Raw genomic sequence first — 18,913 nt, 5'->3', positions numbered from 1 at the left:
GCACGTTGACTTAGCATAGAAGTAGTGACCCACAAAAGGGGATCCATATTGTGTAGGTTGGGGTGCATGTGTACATGTTAATTTCGGGAAAAAATCATGTCTATCTTGAAAACTGGCAGAAATCGATTTTAATTAAAGCCTTATTTCACTGTTTTTATTTTAAGTTTTGAATTTAAAGGGCTTATTTATAGCATCAAAATTGCAAGATATATAGCAAAGGAGTCTACCTTCGCCATTGAGCTATCATACTCAATTGATTAAAAAAAGTAACAACCTACATATTAGCTTAAAGGCATGAACTGATATTACAACAAAGTAAAGTTCAAATATTAACTTAGAGTTCATATTTGATCTACATATTTGTATTTAATATTTTTAGTATTGTTCAAATCATTAGTGATCAATCGAATATTACATTATCCATTAATTGTTATTGAAAGTTTCACTAACACTTAAATTATAATAATATTGATGCATCTGAAGTTTTCAAATTCTGAGTTCGCCTCTTAACTGATGTCCACTCAACGTACATGTAAACTCCACATGCATATATATCATGTATTCAATATGGACAAACTCAATGTGTATATTAATAAAAGTTGGTAAATCGTCAACTTATTAGTGTCGTTTCTTGTGTTTTACTTTTTTTTAAGGATAATTAATAGTTTAACTAACTTATTTTGGTGGATTTCATCTATAGGAGCATGAGAAGAAATTGATGAGAGTTTGTGTCGACTTTAATAAACGAGGGTTGTCGTAGAGTGGTAAGTATTCGTTCATCCTTAATCATATGTCTTAGGTTCGAATATCCATGGATACAAAGTTATCTTTGTTAGGAGGTGCATTACCCTCAATGTGAGACTTTTCAGCACGAATTTAAATTTAGTTGAACTCCAATATGAATATTGGACACTAGATAGAAAAAAAAAGCCGACTTATTTTCCAATAGAAATATTTAAATATTTAAATGAAAATTATTTTTCTTCGTACCAAACACATATCTACTCCGGCCTCCCATAGGAAAGGTTAGCCATAGTTGACGGTGTATAGAGTTTGTTGCAAAGAAAAAAAAAATCGTGTAAGATCCTTGCTGTAGAGTCCAAAGGGGGTGTAAAAAATTTCAGTCTGGTTAATTATAAAATTTTACAATTTGATTAATAAAAACAAAGAAAAATTATGTTGGAGACAGAATATAAGCGTTAATATTTAAGAAAAATAAATACATTTAATGATTTTCTTCGATCAATCTCTATTGACAAATACTCAATTTTCTTTTGAAAATATTCCACTTCCTCATTGTTTATTATTCCACATTCCATGTTAATTAAATCACTATTTAACATAGAGTTAAAATCTTCCATAATTATTCATGACATATTGGTTCTCATACTTGTATTTTTCAAGTAGTTCCATAGTTCCCTTCTTCTTCTTTTTTATTATTGAATTTGGAAAGCAACTTGTGGAGATATATCAATTATCACCAAATATGGACCCCATGACAGCCATATCCTACCATTATTTTGAAATTCCATATGTTGGGATCAAAATAATCAGGGCCAAGCGAAAGTTAATAATTGTAAATGTTATTGATGATAAATTAAAAGAAAAAATATATATTAAAAGTACAATATATTGATATGATTTGATCAATTAACTTGCATATGAAAAAATTAATATTAAAAAAACATAAAATTACTAAGAGAAAATCTCCCCCCTTCCCAACAAGACTATTTAATAACTATATCATGGTGTTGTTGTGTTATTGTGAAAATAACTGGTCTTTAATCTATCTATATATAAAAGGAGAAGAAAAAATGACACATGTCAACACCACAAATTTTCAGTATTTTAAATAAATTTTAAATAATTAATAATTAATAATTAAATAAATAAATATAGACACATGTCAATAATCTCTATTATATATATATATATATATATATATATATATATATATATATATATAAAATTTAAGTTCAGTAAGCAATGTATACACAAATGCACGTTTCATGTTATTAGATGCGGTAATTTTGTTACACATATTAAATACAGTCTTTATTATTGAAATGAAAATTAATTAAAAGTCTATGTAAAATAATGAAAAAAAATCAACTAACTACCTACTAACTTCCCATTTCTATCTTAAATTTAAAAACTGCTGGAATTTTTTTTTTATTATAAACTAATTTAAATTTTTCAAATTAATTTTTTAGTAATTAAAATTCTCAATTATTAATGAAAAAAAATCAACTAACTACCGACTAACTTCCCAATTCTATCTTAAATTAAAAACTGCTAGAATTTTTTTTTAAAAACTAATTAAAAAAATTCAAATTAATTTTATAATAATTAAAATTCTCAATTATTAGGTTTAAAAAATATTATATATATCAAAAGACAAGAATTGCTATCCTATTTTTTAAATCTACCGCCTACAATTTTTCACTCTTCTTTTCTCTTTGTTCTCAAATCTCAATAATGGTGAAGAAATGGCTTGATACATACTCATATTGATCTTCTTAACATGTTAATGGGACAAACTAATATTTCTACAACAACACTTCTTTAAAGGTATAATGTCAATTTTCTCTCTAAATTTACTTTCATATTTTTCTTAATAGTTTTAAATTTGAAACTTCTTGCTTTAGTTTTTACTTTGACATTGATAGATATTTGCGAAAAATTTCAAGCAACATTTTTGGATTTCTTTCTAAAAAGTTGAATTGCTTAAAATTTAATTTTTTATATCAATTCATGTACCTTTTTATGGAGTTATTTTAAACTATTTGGAAAATAGTTTTGCAAGGATTAAATTCAATTCGCCTTCATAGTTTATGGAGTATATTATAATGCATTTATGATATATGTAGTTTTGCAAATTTACGATGTTTAATAGTTAATAGGACTTCATGTGAGATCTTCAAAAATAGTAATTAGACTTTTATTATTTATGAAAATTTAGGTTGTATATCTCTTTCATATTTGTTTTGTTTTTATTTATTTGTTTGATGTTTGATTCCTCTTTTATCTATCTTTATTTTTCTTTTTTTAACGGATTGTAGTCATAGCCTCATAGGATCAGAGGCAGTGACTTTGTTGACACTGCGATATGCAAGGCTTTAGTGTCAAAGGGTACAGAGACCATAAGTTTGAGAAGATATTTGTAAATTTGACTGAGTAGTATAATATGAATTTCAATTATTAAAATCAGTCTGTACTAATTTATGTGATAGATATTATACATTTTTTGTTTATTCATAATAATCCATATGATTATTCTATCCTCTTATGCTATTTTTACGTATTATGAGTTCTCAAATTTGAGTATTCTTACACAAGTTCGAAATCTCTCTTACCCGGACTCATGAATAGATCAAGTCACTTGGATAACAATCATGTTCATTTCTTCATCATACACTTGAGTAGATTGAATGAACGCAAAGGAACATTTGCATTGGTGAAATGAATGTAGAAATTGACTGTAGTTTATTGTTACTCTAATCAATATATGCTATGTCTTAATATACTTGCAATTCATCCAATGCAATGAAGGCACCAGATTATGAGTAAAATATACTAATATTTTACATTTATTTGTAGATTTATCTAAAATCAATTAAGACTTTTGAATATTTCATATATTATAATTTAAATATTAGTGTTACATTTAACTTTGTTGCAGCAATGTTATCACAAATTTTGATTATATAGATGTTTAAGGTTTACATTGGTAAGAGGTATACGAAAGCAATCCTACAAGAAAAAATTTGGTGTTATTATTGTGCAGATACAACACTTTGTATTCAAGAAACATTTCATTTGCTTTTTCTGTAAAAAAAAAATTAAAAAAATTATCACAAAAAATAATACAAATTGTATGTTATTTAGAGCTTCAAAATTACTATTAGTTTCCTTTGAAATTTAAGTAATTAGATGATACAACAATAATGTGCAAAAATCAATTTTTTTTGGGTTTATTAATCAAATGTTATGCACATGACATTAATAAATGAATTTAAAAAATTATAATTTTAAATTTCATGAAATGCTTGATTTTTCTTTATTTACAAGTATGTTTTCAAGGCTCATATCAACAAGAGATTTAAGATAATATAAAATTTATCAAATATGATTTATTTGATTAATTGTTTTTTTCCATGAAATGTTCTCAATTTTTTTGTTAAAGTTATATCTAAGATTTTGTGTTACTTCGCAGAAGTTAACAGATATATTATGAAATATAACAAAATTTATTTAATGTGTTTTGGGTAGAAATAAAATAGATCAAAATTCGATTTTTGTGAAAATTAAAAGCAATTATTATATGTACAAAAATTGAAATCATGACATGCTTGATTTTCTTTTGATTATAGATAAGTTTTCAAGACTTATATTGATAAGAGGTTTATGATATCAATCCTCCAAGAAATAATTTGACATGATTATTGTGTAGATATAATAACACTTAGTGTTCAAGTAAAAATTCACTTAACTTTTTCTGATTTTTTAATAAAAAAATCATCACAAAAAATAATACAAATCATATATTATTTAGAGCTTCAAAATTACTATTAGTTTCCTTTGTATAAAGTAATATTTACATTTGAAGAAATGACCAATGAGATCAAGGTTGATACATAATATTTTAAAATTGAAATAATTAGATAATACAACAATAATGTGCAAAAATCGATTCTAATATCAAGTCATTTGGTAGTTTTAGAACAAAACTAAAACAAAAGAAAAAAATTAATAAACAACAAAATTAACTATTTGAAAAAAATTTAAAAATCTCATGCTACAAAATAAATAAATAAACTAAAATAATTAATGAAAAAAATAAGAAAAAGAAAAACATTGACAAAGACATAGCTATAAATACGTAGATAATTTTTTTCAAAAATAAAATAATGATTGAAAACAAAAGCTAATCTAAAGCATCTCCTAAAATTCCTCACCACTTACCTAGCTATCGTTATCTCTCAAAACTCAATTATATATTTTAATCTTCTACCTATATAATAGGAAAGACAAAAGTGTCACACATCACAAAATAATTCAATTCAAATTTTGAGTTTATATAAAATGAATTTAGTATTTCAAATAAATATTATGTAATAAGAAAATAGCATCAACATATAATTTTTTAAATTATAAAAAAAATTTTAAAAAAATTTAAAATATTGTAAATTTGTATTTTGCAAAATATTGCAACATTCATCATCAGAATAATTCTAAAATTTTCAGTTTGGATATTTTTTTAAAAAAATTCTCTCCAAAAAAATATAATTTTAATTTGATAAATAATTATGTAAAAAGTTGTCAAATAAAATTGCCAAAAACAAAAATGGGTAGTTATATTATTTTAACAATTTCGAGATTTTCTCAAAAAAAATAATAAAAATTCTTAGTTAAAAATAACTAACAAATTACAAAACACCTATATCATGTAGTGTTCTCTTTTATTTCTCCCACTTCGTATAGACTTTACTTATATTACTTAATTTGTAGATTTATCAAACCTTTTAATCTTATCATTAAATAATATAATTTCAACTCTTTTTTTAGAGATAAGGTGATTTACATCCTTATTGATCTCAACTACATTCTTTTTTAGAGATAAATGATTTGCTACTATTCTTAGTAATCTTCAAATTAAAATTATATCGAAAAATATTTTTTTAAAAATAATTTTATCATAGTATCTTTTGTTTTAATTGATAAGTGAACATCATTTTTTTTATACATTCTTATTTTATGAAATTGTATTTGATTAAATAAAAAATATTTTATTTTGCAAGATTGAACGAGAGAGGAGTGTGCTAAAGAGGTTGCAACATGCTTTGAAAATTTTATTTAGATTTAGCTAAAACTATCATAAATATTTTTAATACTAGGTTTTAGATTGATCTATTAATTTAAGATTTAATTAATTAGCACAGGTATCAATTCAACACGCGCCACATATGTTATCAATCTTCATTATACTAGAAGAAGAAAATTGTTAGTATAATGTTTAGTGTCTTTGAAGAAAATACTCTCATTGCACATAATTATGGTGTTTTTTTGTTAGCATAAGTGTATATATGAAATGAAAACATTGTATATTATTATACATGCACTTTTGTTACTCAATAATAATTTGTATTAATTATTTTAAATCTAAAAATTATTATATTTTAAAATATCCGCGCAACCCGCGGGCACGTATACTAGTTTATAAAAATCCAAATTTTCTTTAAAAAAATGTTAACCAAAAAGGGAAGAGATTTTTTTCAATGATGAAACATTTTCCACAGAGAAAAGCTTATTGAACTAAAATATAATTATTAATATAAAATTTCAATAGTGTAGAAAATCTTGGACAAATCCTAACACAAACCACAAATATTCCTAACATAATGTTCTCCATTTCCCAAGAAAGGAGAGAAGAGGAGCAATTTATTTGAATTGACTTTAAAAAAATAGTTTTTAAGTTAAAAATAAAAAATCGAATTAAAATAACTTTTAAATCAAAAAATAAAAAATAGGAAAGACCTACTTCTCTTCTCCTCATTTTTTTTTCAGAGTCGCGACTTTTCTTTGCTCTTTCTTTTCTTCTTGTTTTTTTCCTCTTATTGTTTTTTCTTTCTTTTTTTCCTTCTATTTCTGTTTTCATTCTTTTACTTTTTTCTTATAAGATAATTTTGGTAAAAAAAATATATATATAGTCATTATTATTTATAAATACAATTGAGAAAGCATTTCAATTTTTTCATGTATTTTATCAAAATTATATATTTTAAAAATTAAAAATATATTGATAATGTCAACGACTTTAAGAATATTTCTAATATTTTGACAAAAAAAAGGTTGCTTAACGGCTCTTATATACCAAACTAGTAAAGAAAGCCCGGGCGCTGCCCGGGTCCAACATTAATAAAGTTATATTGTTACTCTCTCCGATCCATATTAGATGACAATTTTACTAAAAATATTTTTTTCATATTATTTGAGCACTTATTAGATTAGGATAGAATTAATTATTCTTTTCCATTTTACCCCTACAATTAATATGACCATTCCTATATTGTATGTGTATTTTTTGTAACTCATTTCAATGTGCATTGATATAAACAAAGGGCAAAATGGTGAAGTCTTCCAATGTATTAATGATTTCTTAATCACCGTGTAAAGTTGGAAGTGCCCATCTAATATGAGACGGAGGGATTATAGTTTATGTATTGTTATGAAATTAGTAAAGATTGTTATATTATATTTTGCTCATAAGTGAGCAAATATAGAAACTTATTTGTCATTTGTCTTTTTAATTTCAATTTTAAATAGCACATAAATGTAGCGATAAGATTGAGAGTAGAAATGAAGCATATCTTTCTAAATTTAAGTAAAAATAAACAGAGTAGAAGTAACATTAGGGTTATTGATAGAACGATTCATTCGGTTATTTTTTAAAAAATTATATCATTCAATTTTTGGGCTATTTTATAATGTCTAACCAAAATTAAAATTTTAAAAGCATCCCAATCCTAATTTATGTGACACAAGCAGTACAAAAATTAGTCTTTTTTTTGTTGTCTTGTAGATATTTTAAGTTATTATTTATTGTAAATTATAGTACTTTTTATTAAAGTTTTTAATAACATATGTTACTTTTTATGTTTGAGAGTTAAACCAACTTTTTTTTATGTCTTTTAATTTTATATGTGTTTTGTCCTTTTCCATTTTTCAAAAATAATACTCTCTCTATTTTATTTTATATGTCATTTATTTTTATAAATATATTGGTCTCTCTTCTTATTGGACCACATGTTGAGTTGTTGTGGTTGATTATTCCCTCTTCTTATATAGTAAAATAATATAGTAAAGTAATACATCAACAATTTCATCTTTTTTCAGCTTAAGCACTTTTAAAAAAACAATTTCAAAAGCACTTTTTTAAAGACCATTTCTTTAGAAAATTACACAAGGTGTCTTAGCTGTAGTCTTGATTTTTTGTATCCTATAAGAAAAATCTCCAAAAAATAGTCTTCTTCCACTTTAAGTAGAGCATAATTTATTTTTGCATTCCCCTCTTTCTTTATTTTCTTTCATTTATTATTTTTTTCTTGAAAATAATTCTTTTTTTCTTCTTCTTAATTTTCATTATGTTTTGCTAATGAATCGAAAAATAAGTAATCCGTAACGAGATTTTCTTTTTTTGACATGTAAGTGAACTTCAGAGTTTTATTTTTAAGTCAGTTAACACTATCTGTAATAGAATCAACCACATATGTAATGTAGGAAAAATGATGTATGTTAATATCTAATTGATAAAATAGTTTATGGAGAAGAATATCATTTGGAAATAGTTTTGCTCATGACTCATGAGACATAAGTTATTTTTAAAGCCGTGAATTATGTATTGCCTCTAAGGCAAAAGTTATAAAGTATCTCATAAGTTACGCATAGTAAAATAGTGTAAATTGTTATCCATAGATACATGTTATTTTTTAAATAACTTTTGAGCTACGTTTTGCCTCTAAGACAATTTTTTGTGTTCCCCATAAGTTAAACCTACTGAAAATGGTGTAAGCACCTATGAGGCGGAACTTATTCATTAAAAGTCCTTGGGTTAAGTATTCTTGCCTCTAAGACGAGTTATGAAGCATCTAATAAATCAAGATGCAGTGTCGAGTCTTGCCCATATTGCTTAACTTGTTTGAAAGCCACTTGACTAATTAATCTTAATACTAATACAATAGTTATAAAGTACCATCTCATAAATCTAGATCTCTTGCCTATGGGGCGTAACTTAATATTCGGAAGTTCTTGAGCTAAGTCTTGCCTCTCAGGCAAGAGTAAGAGAGCATCTCAAAAATCAAGACACAATGTGATAGTTGTGTCAAGTCTTACCCATGAGGTGTAATTTGTTGAAGTTATGGGTCTAAGTTTTACCTCTAAGACAATAGTGATGAGTATCTCAAAAATCATAATCTCTTGCCAATGGGACTTATCTTATTCTTTGAAAGTCGTTGGACTAAATTTTGCCTCTAAGACAAGAGTTATATAACATCTAATAAATCAAGACACCATGTGGTAGTGTCACGTCTTGCCCACAATGCATATCTTATTGATTTGAAGTTTTCGATCTTTATGAAGCATCTCATAAAGACATAATAAGATAGTGTCAACTCTTGCCCATGAGACGTAACTTATTCTTTGAAAGTTCTTGGGCTAAGTATTGCCATTAAGGCAGGAGTTATAGGGCATTTGATAAATCAAGACACAATGTAGCAATGTCAAGTCTTTCCCATGAGACATAACTTGTTGTTTTTAAGTTCTTGCCTCTAAGACAAAAGTACTAAAATAGAAGCATCTCATAAATCAAGACACACTAAGAATAGTATCAACTCTTTCTTATGAGACGTAACTTGTTCTTAAAAGTTTTTGGGTTAAATATTATCTCTAAGATAAGAATTATAAAAGTACCTCATAAAATTTTAAACCAAACAAAATATATATATAAATATATAGATTTTTTAAAAAAATAGTAAGTTTTTTTTTTTTTTGTCTTGAACATGGGATAATTTTTTTTAAAAAGAAGTACAAAATGTTTTAAAACAGGTAGTCTTTAAACTCGACAAGTGAAAAATTCATAAAGAAAATTGAAAAACAGAAAAGAAAAAAGGGAAAAGATATTTTTTTTTAAAAAGAAAGAAAGAAAAAAAAACATAAAAGAAAAAAGAAAAGAAGGCAAAGACAAAAAAAATAATAATAGAAAAAGAGGGAAGAAATGACAAAATGACCCAGAAAAAAGAAGAAAGAAAAGAGAAAAAGATAAAAAGAATAAAAGATCAGGGATAAAAAAGAAAATTTCTTTTAGTTCCATTTATTTGTCAAGACATAAATCAATATCTATAGATTATATATAATATAAAACTAGATAAAATAAAATGACGTGGCACCTCTTTTTGACCAAAGGTTCTATTTATCTTTTCTTTCTCATTTTTTCGATAATCTTTTGTATTTTCTTTTTTATTATTATTGTTCAAAAATGAATGTATCAATTACTACTCCATTTATTCATATTCTTTAATATAAAAACTTAATTACCTTATTTCCATTACTCCCATAGCCTTTGATAATCATAACTTCTAATTCATATTAATAGTCATTTTCATAATATCTTTTGGTATTTCATATTATGTCCTATAAATAGAGGCATTAGAAAATTTTGTTACAAAAAAAATGATCAAATTTATATGTATAGTAGAGTTAAGATTAATTAGGTCAAGTCAACTCCTCTTTTTGGTCTAGAATCTCAATATTTTTTTACAACATTATAAAATAAGTAGTATTTTATATCTTATATGTTGCTTTCAGTTTTTTATTTATTTATATGGGATTTGATTATTTTATTGCAGGTGTTTTTTTATTGAATGGAAAAAGTTCATTTTTTCCATGACATTTGATGAACGGTTCGAATTTTATTTACACGTAAGTCATACTTTTTATTACTTGAATTTTATTGTAAAAACTTGACAAGAATTCAAGTAATGCAAATTTTAAATCAAAAGCTTAGTGTGAAATTGCTAAAAGTCATTGTTTAATTTTCTTTAATGTAAAATATAATTATTTTCATTTTCACTACTCTCGTGACTTTTATTATTATAATCTCTAAAATAATTAATAATCATATTCATGATATTATACTGTAGTCCTATAAATAGAGGTATTGTAAAACTTTGTTGAAATGAGCACATTAACATTTTAAGTTTTCATGTTTTCTGTGCTTATTATGTCGGTGCTTTGTTTTGGCTTGAAAGAATAAGATGAAAACTATTGAATGGTGATTGTGGCTTGTGGAAGTGGATATCAACAAGAACTTGAAAGATTGTATATTGATTTCATATTTTTTAAATGTTTTAATGATTAAATTGTAAGAATGATATTGTATTATTGATTTATTTATTTTTAGTTCTCTCATCTCTTTATCTTGTATTTTATATAAAGTTTTAATTATTAATTAATTATTATTTTTGGTTCAAAATAGCAACTTATGACTTTGATGGACATAATTATCTTTTTTTTTTTTTTTGCCTTTTAGTTCCTCGTGAAATATCTCAATCATGAAATCTCCAAGCTTATCTCATCTCGCATAAATACAACACTTGAATATATTATATCGCTTTTCAGTATTAACAATATCACACAATGTTAATTTTAAAAAAAAATTATGAAAAAAATAAAACTACTAAATAAATAAATAACGATACAATCATACCATATCAATCATTACCAGAAACAAGACTTTTTGAATATAAAACCTCCCATGTAAAGGGAATTGGACTTCTCCCTTACCAATTTTCCAGAAAAAATTATGTCATTGCTGACGAAGCTGTAAAATTATGACTTTTTCCCTTTTTAGCTTTCAAAATTCATTTAATTAATTTCTTTCTTTGTTCTTTTTTTTCCCAAAAATGTTTATTTGGATCCACAGAATCATTATTCTATTATCACTTCATTGAATAACTTTCTTACAAGAAGAATCTTTCACTACCCTTTCGTCCTGTCCCCAAATAGCATCCACCCCACTGAAAAAGACAGCTTTTTTACCAATAAAAATGGTTGCTTTGTTGTATTTCTTTTTGTTTGTGTAAATCTTTACTGGTTCAGAAAGTGTACTTTTGTTTGATTCATATTTTGAGGTAAGAAATACCAGTATTAGTGTAATATTTGAATCTATTGCTTAGTTTCTGCTTCTGGGTTGATGTTGTTTTTTTGGCAATTAAGGATCTTTTTTGGACTTGGATACATATTTTGAAGCGGTTGACTTTTGTACATCCAAGACTTTAAATCTAGCTTAAATTTTTCATTTTTTTGTTGTTTAGGTTATGTTTAATGGTGAAGATAAATGCTAGATGATAAGTATTTATGAAGTTCATGTTTTGAAAAAAGTGAACTTTTGTTTGATTTGATTCATCTTTTAAGGTATTTTGTAGTTTGAGTGATTTATATTAATTAATTGTAGTATAAGCTGTTTTCTGGTATTGCTTTTGGTACCTGCATTGGAGCTTGAATTGGGCCCATTTTTCCATATCCAGGCTTGCTTCTAGTTAAGGGAGGAGCAACCTCATTCGATGCACTTCCTTTTTTTTTTTAGGTGGTGTATTGCTTAGTAGCTGGAATTACACTACCAGAAGGATTTGGGTTTTCACATAAAGGAATTTTGATTGTTTTTTGGGGTTATATATTCAGAAGTTTGTGTTGGGTTGAGATTACAATTATGAAGTGGTTGTCTTCTACAATTTTTTTTTTCCAGACTTTGTTAGCTTATTTATTTCCTTATCCTTTTCAAGCAATGTTAAATGCTGAAAATAAATTGATGTCATGAAGTTCCCATTTCCGTGGAAACCAAAAAGATATGGATAATGATGATTTATGAATTGACTTCTCAAGATAGGGTTTGGATTGGGTAGTATTGATGTTCGTTGAAAGTATAATTCATGGAGCAAATAATTAATGAGTCATGGTGTATGTAAGATTTTGACTAGGTGAGTGCGGAGTATTCTATACCCATTACAAGTCTCTAGCAAAGTGTACTAGTTTAGTTTAAGTATTTTTTTTTTTTTTGAACTTTCAACTGTTTATTTGGTGTTATAGATGAATGCAATGGGTGTGAGAGTACCCGCTGCCTAAACTCTACAATCCCCCCTGTTATATCTTGCAAATAAAACTGATAATTTTATACTGCAGTTGTATGGTAAAATCTTTTCACAACTCTGAAAAGGGTGAAATGTGCATAATACACTGAGCAATGAGCTTATTTCTTGCAGGCTAATTACAGAGGTGATGCAGGGGCACAGTATTTTCATTTGAAGGAGAGGCAGGGTACGAGAAAGTATTGAGCTTGTAGAGGGTTACACGGGATATTGCTTATAATGGCTTTCAAGCCATTGGATTGGTATTGCCAGCCTGTGGCAAATGGTGTGTGGTCAAAGGCCGTGGAAAATGCCTTTGGAGCTTATACCCCATGTGGAACAAACACTCTGGTTATATCTGTTTCTTATCTAGTCCTTTTGGCTTTGTGCGTAAATAGAGTATGGAAAATGATGAAAGATCTTTCAGTCCAAAGGTTTCGCTTGAGGTCAAATTACTATAACTACTTTCTGGGTCTTTTAGCTGCTTATTGCACTGCTGAGCCCTTGTTTAGATTGGTCATGCAAATATCAGCCTTGAACATAGATGGCCAGCCTGGTATTGCCCCATATGAGGTAGGTTTCTTTCAATGATATAGTGTGTTAGTGTTATTTGTCTCTTTATGTAGTTTTGGCCAATCCTCACCTCATGATATAGTTTTTGAATTGAGTTAAGACTTAAAGGTCTGTTTTCTTATCATGATATTAGAGGCAAACCCATCTATGTCATTATGTGTCCCAGTATTGGGGTTATGTTGTCCATTCTCTAGTAGGCGTGCTGGGGTGGTAAGTGTGCCACATTGGTGGAGGGATGAGGTATATGCCTTATATGGTGTTGGGCAATCCTCACCTCCTGTGCTAGCTTTACCTCATGTGGTAACTTATGGGGTTGAGTTAGGCCCAAGGTCTACTTTGTTAACACTTAGCTTAAATATGCAACTTGTAAAGCTGATAACTTGGAATTGCATGGGTTTACCATATAAATAAAGAATAAAAGTGTGAATAAAAAAGAATGATACATCTAACTTATCCAATCTTTCTGTATCAATTCAAGGTATCTGATGTAGTAGCTGCTACTTGCTGAGATTTCTGGATGATATTTTGATCTTTCTTGCATAAGTTTCTTTTCCTTCTTTTATGAGCTGTAATTTAGGTAACTTGGTCTGCAGTTACCCTTAAACTAATGGTGCTGGTATGTTTGATATTATGCTATCTGGTTGTTCTTCTGTTCCATTTTACAGTGACAAATGATGATGTAAGATATACTGAAAGTTGTTTCTTGGAGAACGAATTGAGACCACAATTTTTTTCAATTCTAACAGAAAAAAATTAATCTTATGCCACTTTTAATTTTTCGTCATCTTATCATTCTTTAGATAATTTCCTTGACAATCGAGGTTCTTGCTTGGTTCTCTGTACTGGTGATGACTGTTGTCGAGACAAAGGTGTATATCCGTGAGGCCAGGTGGTCTGTTCGGTTTGCAGTAATATACTGTTTGGTTGGGGACGTGGTGATGCTTAATCTTATCCTGACTGTGAGAGAGTACTATATTGAGTAAGTTGTTCCTCCCCTTAGATAGTTCTCGAACTGATACAACAAATGAAGGTTTCGTGTGCATATGGTTAGTTATTCTCATATTTGATGTTGTTGTCTTGCTACCAGTGTATAATGGGTGTTATTGTCAGTAAGCACTCGAGTAGTTTTACGCAATATGCTTGAAATTGCCAAATGCTACTGTAATTATTCCACTTCTCTGTACCCCCCTCCCCCTTAGGTTTCTTAGTGAGCTTGCATTTTTTTTCAGAGTTATAACTGCATCCTAAGCAAAATCTTGTGAATTCCCCCATGAGTATATTTTCTCAGTTAAGGTTATGATTTTATCCCCAAGTCCCCCCCACCCCCAGAAAACCCTGGCATCAAAAGAAAAAACCTGTTGCTCTTTTTTTCTACTTCAAGAACTCCATGTTACCATCTCAAAAAAAAAGTCAGTCTAAAACCTCATTCAGAGTGAAGGATGATTTCCCTGCTTGTCAACAACAGTTCTTTTCTGGAAAAGCAAAGTAAAAAATAAGGAAGGTCCTCAACGTAAGCTGCTGCTGTACTTCTGATGAAGATCTTTATTGAGAGTTAAAAACCTCATTTAAAGTTAAGGATGATTCCCCTGCTTGTCAACAGTAATTCTTTTTTGGTAAAGCAAAGCAAAAAAAATGAAGGTCCTCAAAGTAAGCTGCTGCTGTACTTCTGATGAAGATATTTATGGAAACAAGCTAAAACAATAGTAGGAGACCGAGCATTGTCACTGTTTAATGCCTGCCTTTTCTGGTTGATGTTTAGGTGGCATATCAGGGTTCAATATTTTCTTTGTAGGTTTTAGTTCCAAAGCTCATAAGTTCTGAATATCTGATATGAACAGATATACACATTAGGTTGGCTCATTCACATCTTCCTTTTTCCTTGCTAATTGAAGTTGTCTATCTTTATGTGCAGATCAGTACTGTATTTGTACATCAGTGAGGTTACTGTCCAGGTTTGTTGCTTTAAAATCTTTCATGTGCTCTAGAGTTATGTGATTATCAAGAGATGTTACTTGAAAATCTTTGCTTGGTGGTGTAAAATCATGTAAATGCGCTGTCTTGGCCTTAGGAAGCACACCCAAAATCGAGAGGACGTAGGCATTAGAATAAAACAAGGGAAAGTAAGCTTAATGATTAAAATGACAATTGGATCCCACTGCAGGTTACCTGTGGAGAAAAAGTTGCTTTACCTTATTGGAGTCTTAATCTAATTTATATTTATCTCTATTTCACTGTTTTCTTTCGTATTTCATGTTTCTGGAATTTTCTAGAACAGAGAAACTTTAATAACTTCCAGAGTTTATAGTTCAAATACTTCTGAATTCTTAAAGATGGCAGTGGTTAGTCCTTTCTTGCTTTTCTTGCAGTTAAAGTCACTAGTAGCAGCATAGTGAAGAAGCTTTATTTTTTGTAAAATGGTTTTGGTATGATTTCTGAAATAGGAAAATTTGGAATCTGTGTGAGTACATTAGCAGTTACAGATTCCACTCAGAATTAAAACTTTTAATTTGCTTTAACTAAAGGGAAATACAACACAAGTTCATCAAATAGGACCAAGATCATGAGGTAATTAAAATATGTGACTGGCAATAAAACTCCTTTATGGTGTCATCAATAAGGTCCCATACTATTAAAAGGAAAGTTTTTAGTTTTCACAAAGTCGGCTATAAGCAATGAGTTACAGACATTCTACTTATGCTATGGTTGTGTGTAGTTCCACAAACTATACATCTTTTTAAGTCCACTGCCAAATTTAAAATTGTTATTGCAACTGCTCCCCCCTTTCAATTTATGTGTCTTTTCTTGTTAGTCTTGTTTCAAAAATAAAAATAAAAATAAAAATGCCACGGTTCTATATTTGCAGAGTTCTAATTCCTACATTTTCAGTTTACCCTTAATGACACTCCCTTATAAGATTGACATGATATGTTTAGGACTTCAAGATTCAAATTTCAAAGGGAATATTTGGGATGTTATACACACCTTTTGCTTAAGATCACAAGATTCAAAAGTTTTCTTTAGTCTTAAACTTCCTGCCTAGTCGAACTAAGATGCAAAATGAAACAGAGGGAATATCAAATGGGGTGGGGGTAGATGTTCACTAATCAGCCTTCCTTGTTATTCCTTATTAGTATTGCCAACATTTTTGCAGAAACCATGCAGTAATTGCTTAGTTACCAATTCTAATGAGAATGTTTTAGAAGGATGAACATTCCACTACTTTTGACATAAATTGACACTTGTTGTCATTCTAAACCATAAACTGTGAAAAGTTGTTCTCAATCAATTTGAATGGTATGTTTGGAACAACCAAGACTCCACAGAACGATGCCCACTCAATTGAAGCCCATAATATGAGTGCTCTTTACACAATCCTGGGTCAAAATATGTTGGAAGGATGAACCAAATGAAGCTTGCAAACTAGAGGAGACAAGTCCATCATTCCATGTAGGCACTCTATGTTTGGAGTGCGCTGTGTCTATCCCTGGGCTAAATAAATAATTGAATAATTCAACCTTTCATTAGTAAGATAGCTTGTATTTTTTAAGCATGGGATTGATGCAATATTTGATTTCCAATTTGCACTCTTGAAGTTAAGTATCTATTCTTATGAGGGAATCAATTTACTTATTATGTTATTGGATCTCATGGTTTTAACTTTTAAATAATTAAACCGAGTCCAATCTCATTGATTCTACTGTGTAGGTATTGTTTGGATTGCTCCTGCTGTTTTATGTTCCTGATGTGGATCCTTATCCCGGGTACTCTCCACTTCGAAGTGAATCTTTCGACAACACTGCATATGAAGAACTTCCTGAAGGCGAGCAGATTTGTCCTGAGAGGCACGCCAACATACTTTCTCGTATGTGACTATAAATTTCTCAAGCACTTGATTATTTAGGTTTGACGTCCTTCATAAGTTTGATTATGACATGAGCACATATTAAGGCTGTTTAGGAATTCAGGTACTTCCCAATTGGGGGCTAGATCCTGGGAACTTGAGTACTTGACCAGATTATTGGTGCATCATCATTTGAGAAAAATAACAATTGTCTAGTGATGTGATATCTGTCTATGGATGTATATGTCCACCGATGAACTTCATCACACTTGTATCTCATTGGTGTACTCTACTTTGACCTCTTTATTTCTTGTTCCCTGGGAACTTGAGTACTTGACCATATTATTGGTGAGTCATCATTTGAGAAAAATAACATTAGTCTAGTGATGTGATATCTGTCTATGGATGTATATGTCCACCTATGAACTTCATCTCACTTGCATCTTTTTGGTGTACTCTACTTTGACCTCTTTAGTTCTTGTTTCTTGGGAGAGAGGGAGGTTTGATACTAGTGTTTCGTATGATGGTATGAGGACTACAAATATCTTATTAGTTCCAAATTCGCAGTCTCATTGTACAAAAATGTGAAATTTTCATATTATGGATGAGGTCACAATTCATATTTGACATAATATTAGCTTCTATGTGTAGAAAGACTTGGATGTAAGATTGACATAGATGAAGAAAACTTGGGGAGGAAGGAGACACTTAAAAGGATAAGCAAATTAAATTGGGAGAATTCTAGCACTTCTAGAATCCCAGATTAGTTGAGGAGAGAACTTTTCATAACTGTGCTTGCATAAGAGAAAACTGATTTTCAAATCCATGCCTATGGTGCCAACAAGCTGTGTTCATCAAAGTTAAAGTATTTTGTCCACAGTTGGTTCATAGGGCATCAAAGTTCCACTTTTTAGAATAGGAATAGGTTTATACTATCCTATTTAGAATAGGAATAGGAATATAAATAGTAATAGAAATAGGAATAGTAAATAGTATTCTACGTAGTAAATGATTGTATTGTAGTGTCTATAAATAGCGTCTCTATGTAATAATGTAGCTACAACAATTCAAAAATATTTTTCTCCTATATTTTTCACATGGTATTAGAGTCTCTACGTTCTGGTAAACAATCAAAGAGCTTCCGCTGTCGACGGACGACTATTGCCCATATATGCCGCCCACATCTGGCCAACAATTATGTTAGCAAAAGTTGGGTCACCGTGTATCTTTCCAGTGACTATTTTCTCATATTTGATTTGTGTAAGCACCATGTAATCATTTCGGTGACTACTTTCTTATATCTAATATCTGTAGCATGGTGTCCTCTTTCCGGTGACTACTTTTTCATATTTAATTTGTGTAGCACCGTGCCATCTTTCCCATGACTGCTTTTTCATAATTGATTTGTGTAGCACCGTGTGATCATTCCGGTGACTACTTTCTCATATTTGATTTGTGTAGCACCGTGCCATTATTTCAGTGAGTACTTTCTCATATCTTATATGTGTAGCACCGTGCCATCTTTCCGGTGGCTACTTTTTTTCAAATCTGATTTGCATAGCATCGTGCATTTCTCCGGACTACTTTTTATATTTAATTTGCGTAGTACCGTGGATTTTTCCAACTACTTTCTCATATCTGAGTTGCGTAACACTTGTATCTTTTCGGAGACTCCTCATGTTTGATTTGCGTAGTTCTATTCGTCTTTCCGGTGCCTCCTCAAATTTGATTTGCGTAGGGTTGTGCCATCATTCTGGCCCTACCCATATAATTTTTCTTTTTCAGTAGGGTCGTGCCATCAATCCGACTCTATCCATAT

The 18,913-nt window shown here is 29.1% G+C and overlaps 1 protein-coding gene across 1 annotated transcript in view; it reads left to right on the top strand.

Annotated features, from left to right (window-relative positions):
• Positions 1-11,462: 11,462 nt before the first annotated feature.
• The window catches only part of LOC125878243 (ABC transporter C family member 2-like), a 32,637-nt gene continuing 25,186 nt past the window's right edge, over positions 11,463-18,913 (top strand). Inside the window, exons 1-5 of the mRNA XM_049559451.1 lie at positions 11,463-11,687; positions 12,816-13,253; positions 14,054-14,232; positions 15,166-15,205; positions 16,959-17,115. Of these exons, the coding sequence (XP_049415408.1) occupies positions 12,921-13,253; positions 14,054-14,232; positions 15,166-15,205; positions 16,959-17,115 (709 nt within the window). The 5' untranslated portion in view covers positions 11,463-11,687; positions 12,816-12,920. The remainder of the gene's footprint in view (positions 11,688-12,815; positions 13,254-14,053; positions 14,233-15,165; positions 15,206-16,958; positions 17,116-18,913) is intronic.

Source organism: Solanum stenotomum, chromosome 10 (genome assembly GCF_019186545.1).
Source record: "Solanum stenotomum isolate F172 chromosome 10, ASM1918654v1, whole genome shotgun sequence".
Lineage (NCBI taxonomy): Eukaryota > Viridiplantae > Streptophyta > Magnoliopsida > Solanales > Solanaceae > Solanum > Solanum stenotomum.
The sequence above is the reverse complement of the archived record's forward strand: the minus strand, read 5'-3'. Positions and strand labels throughout refer to the sequence as shown.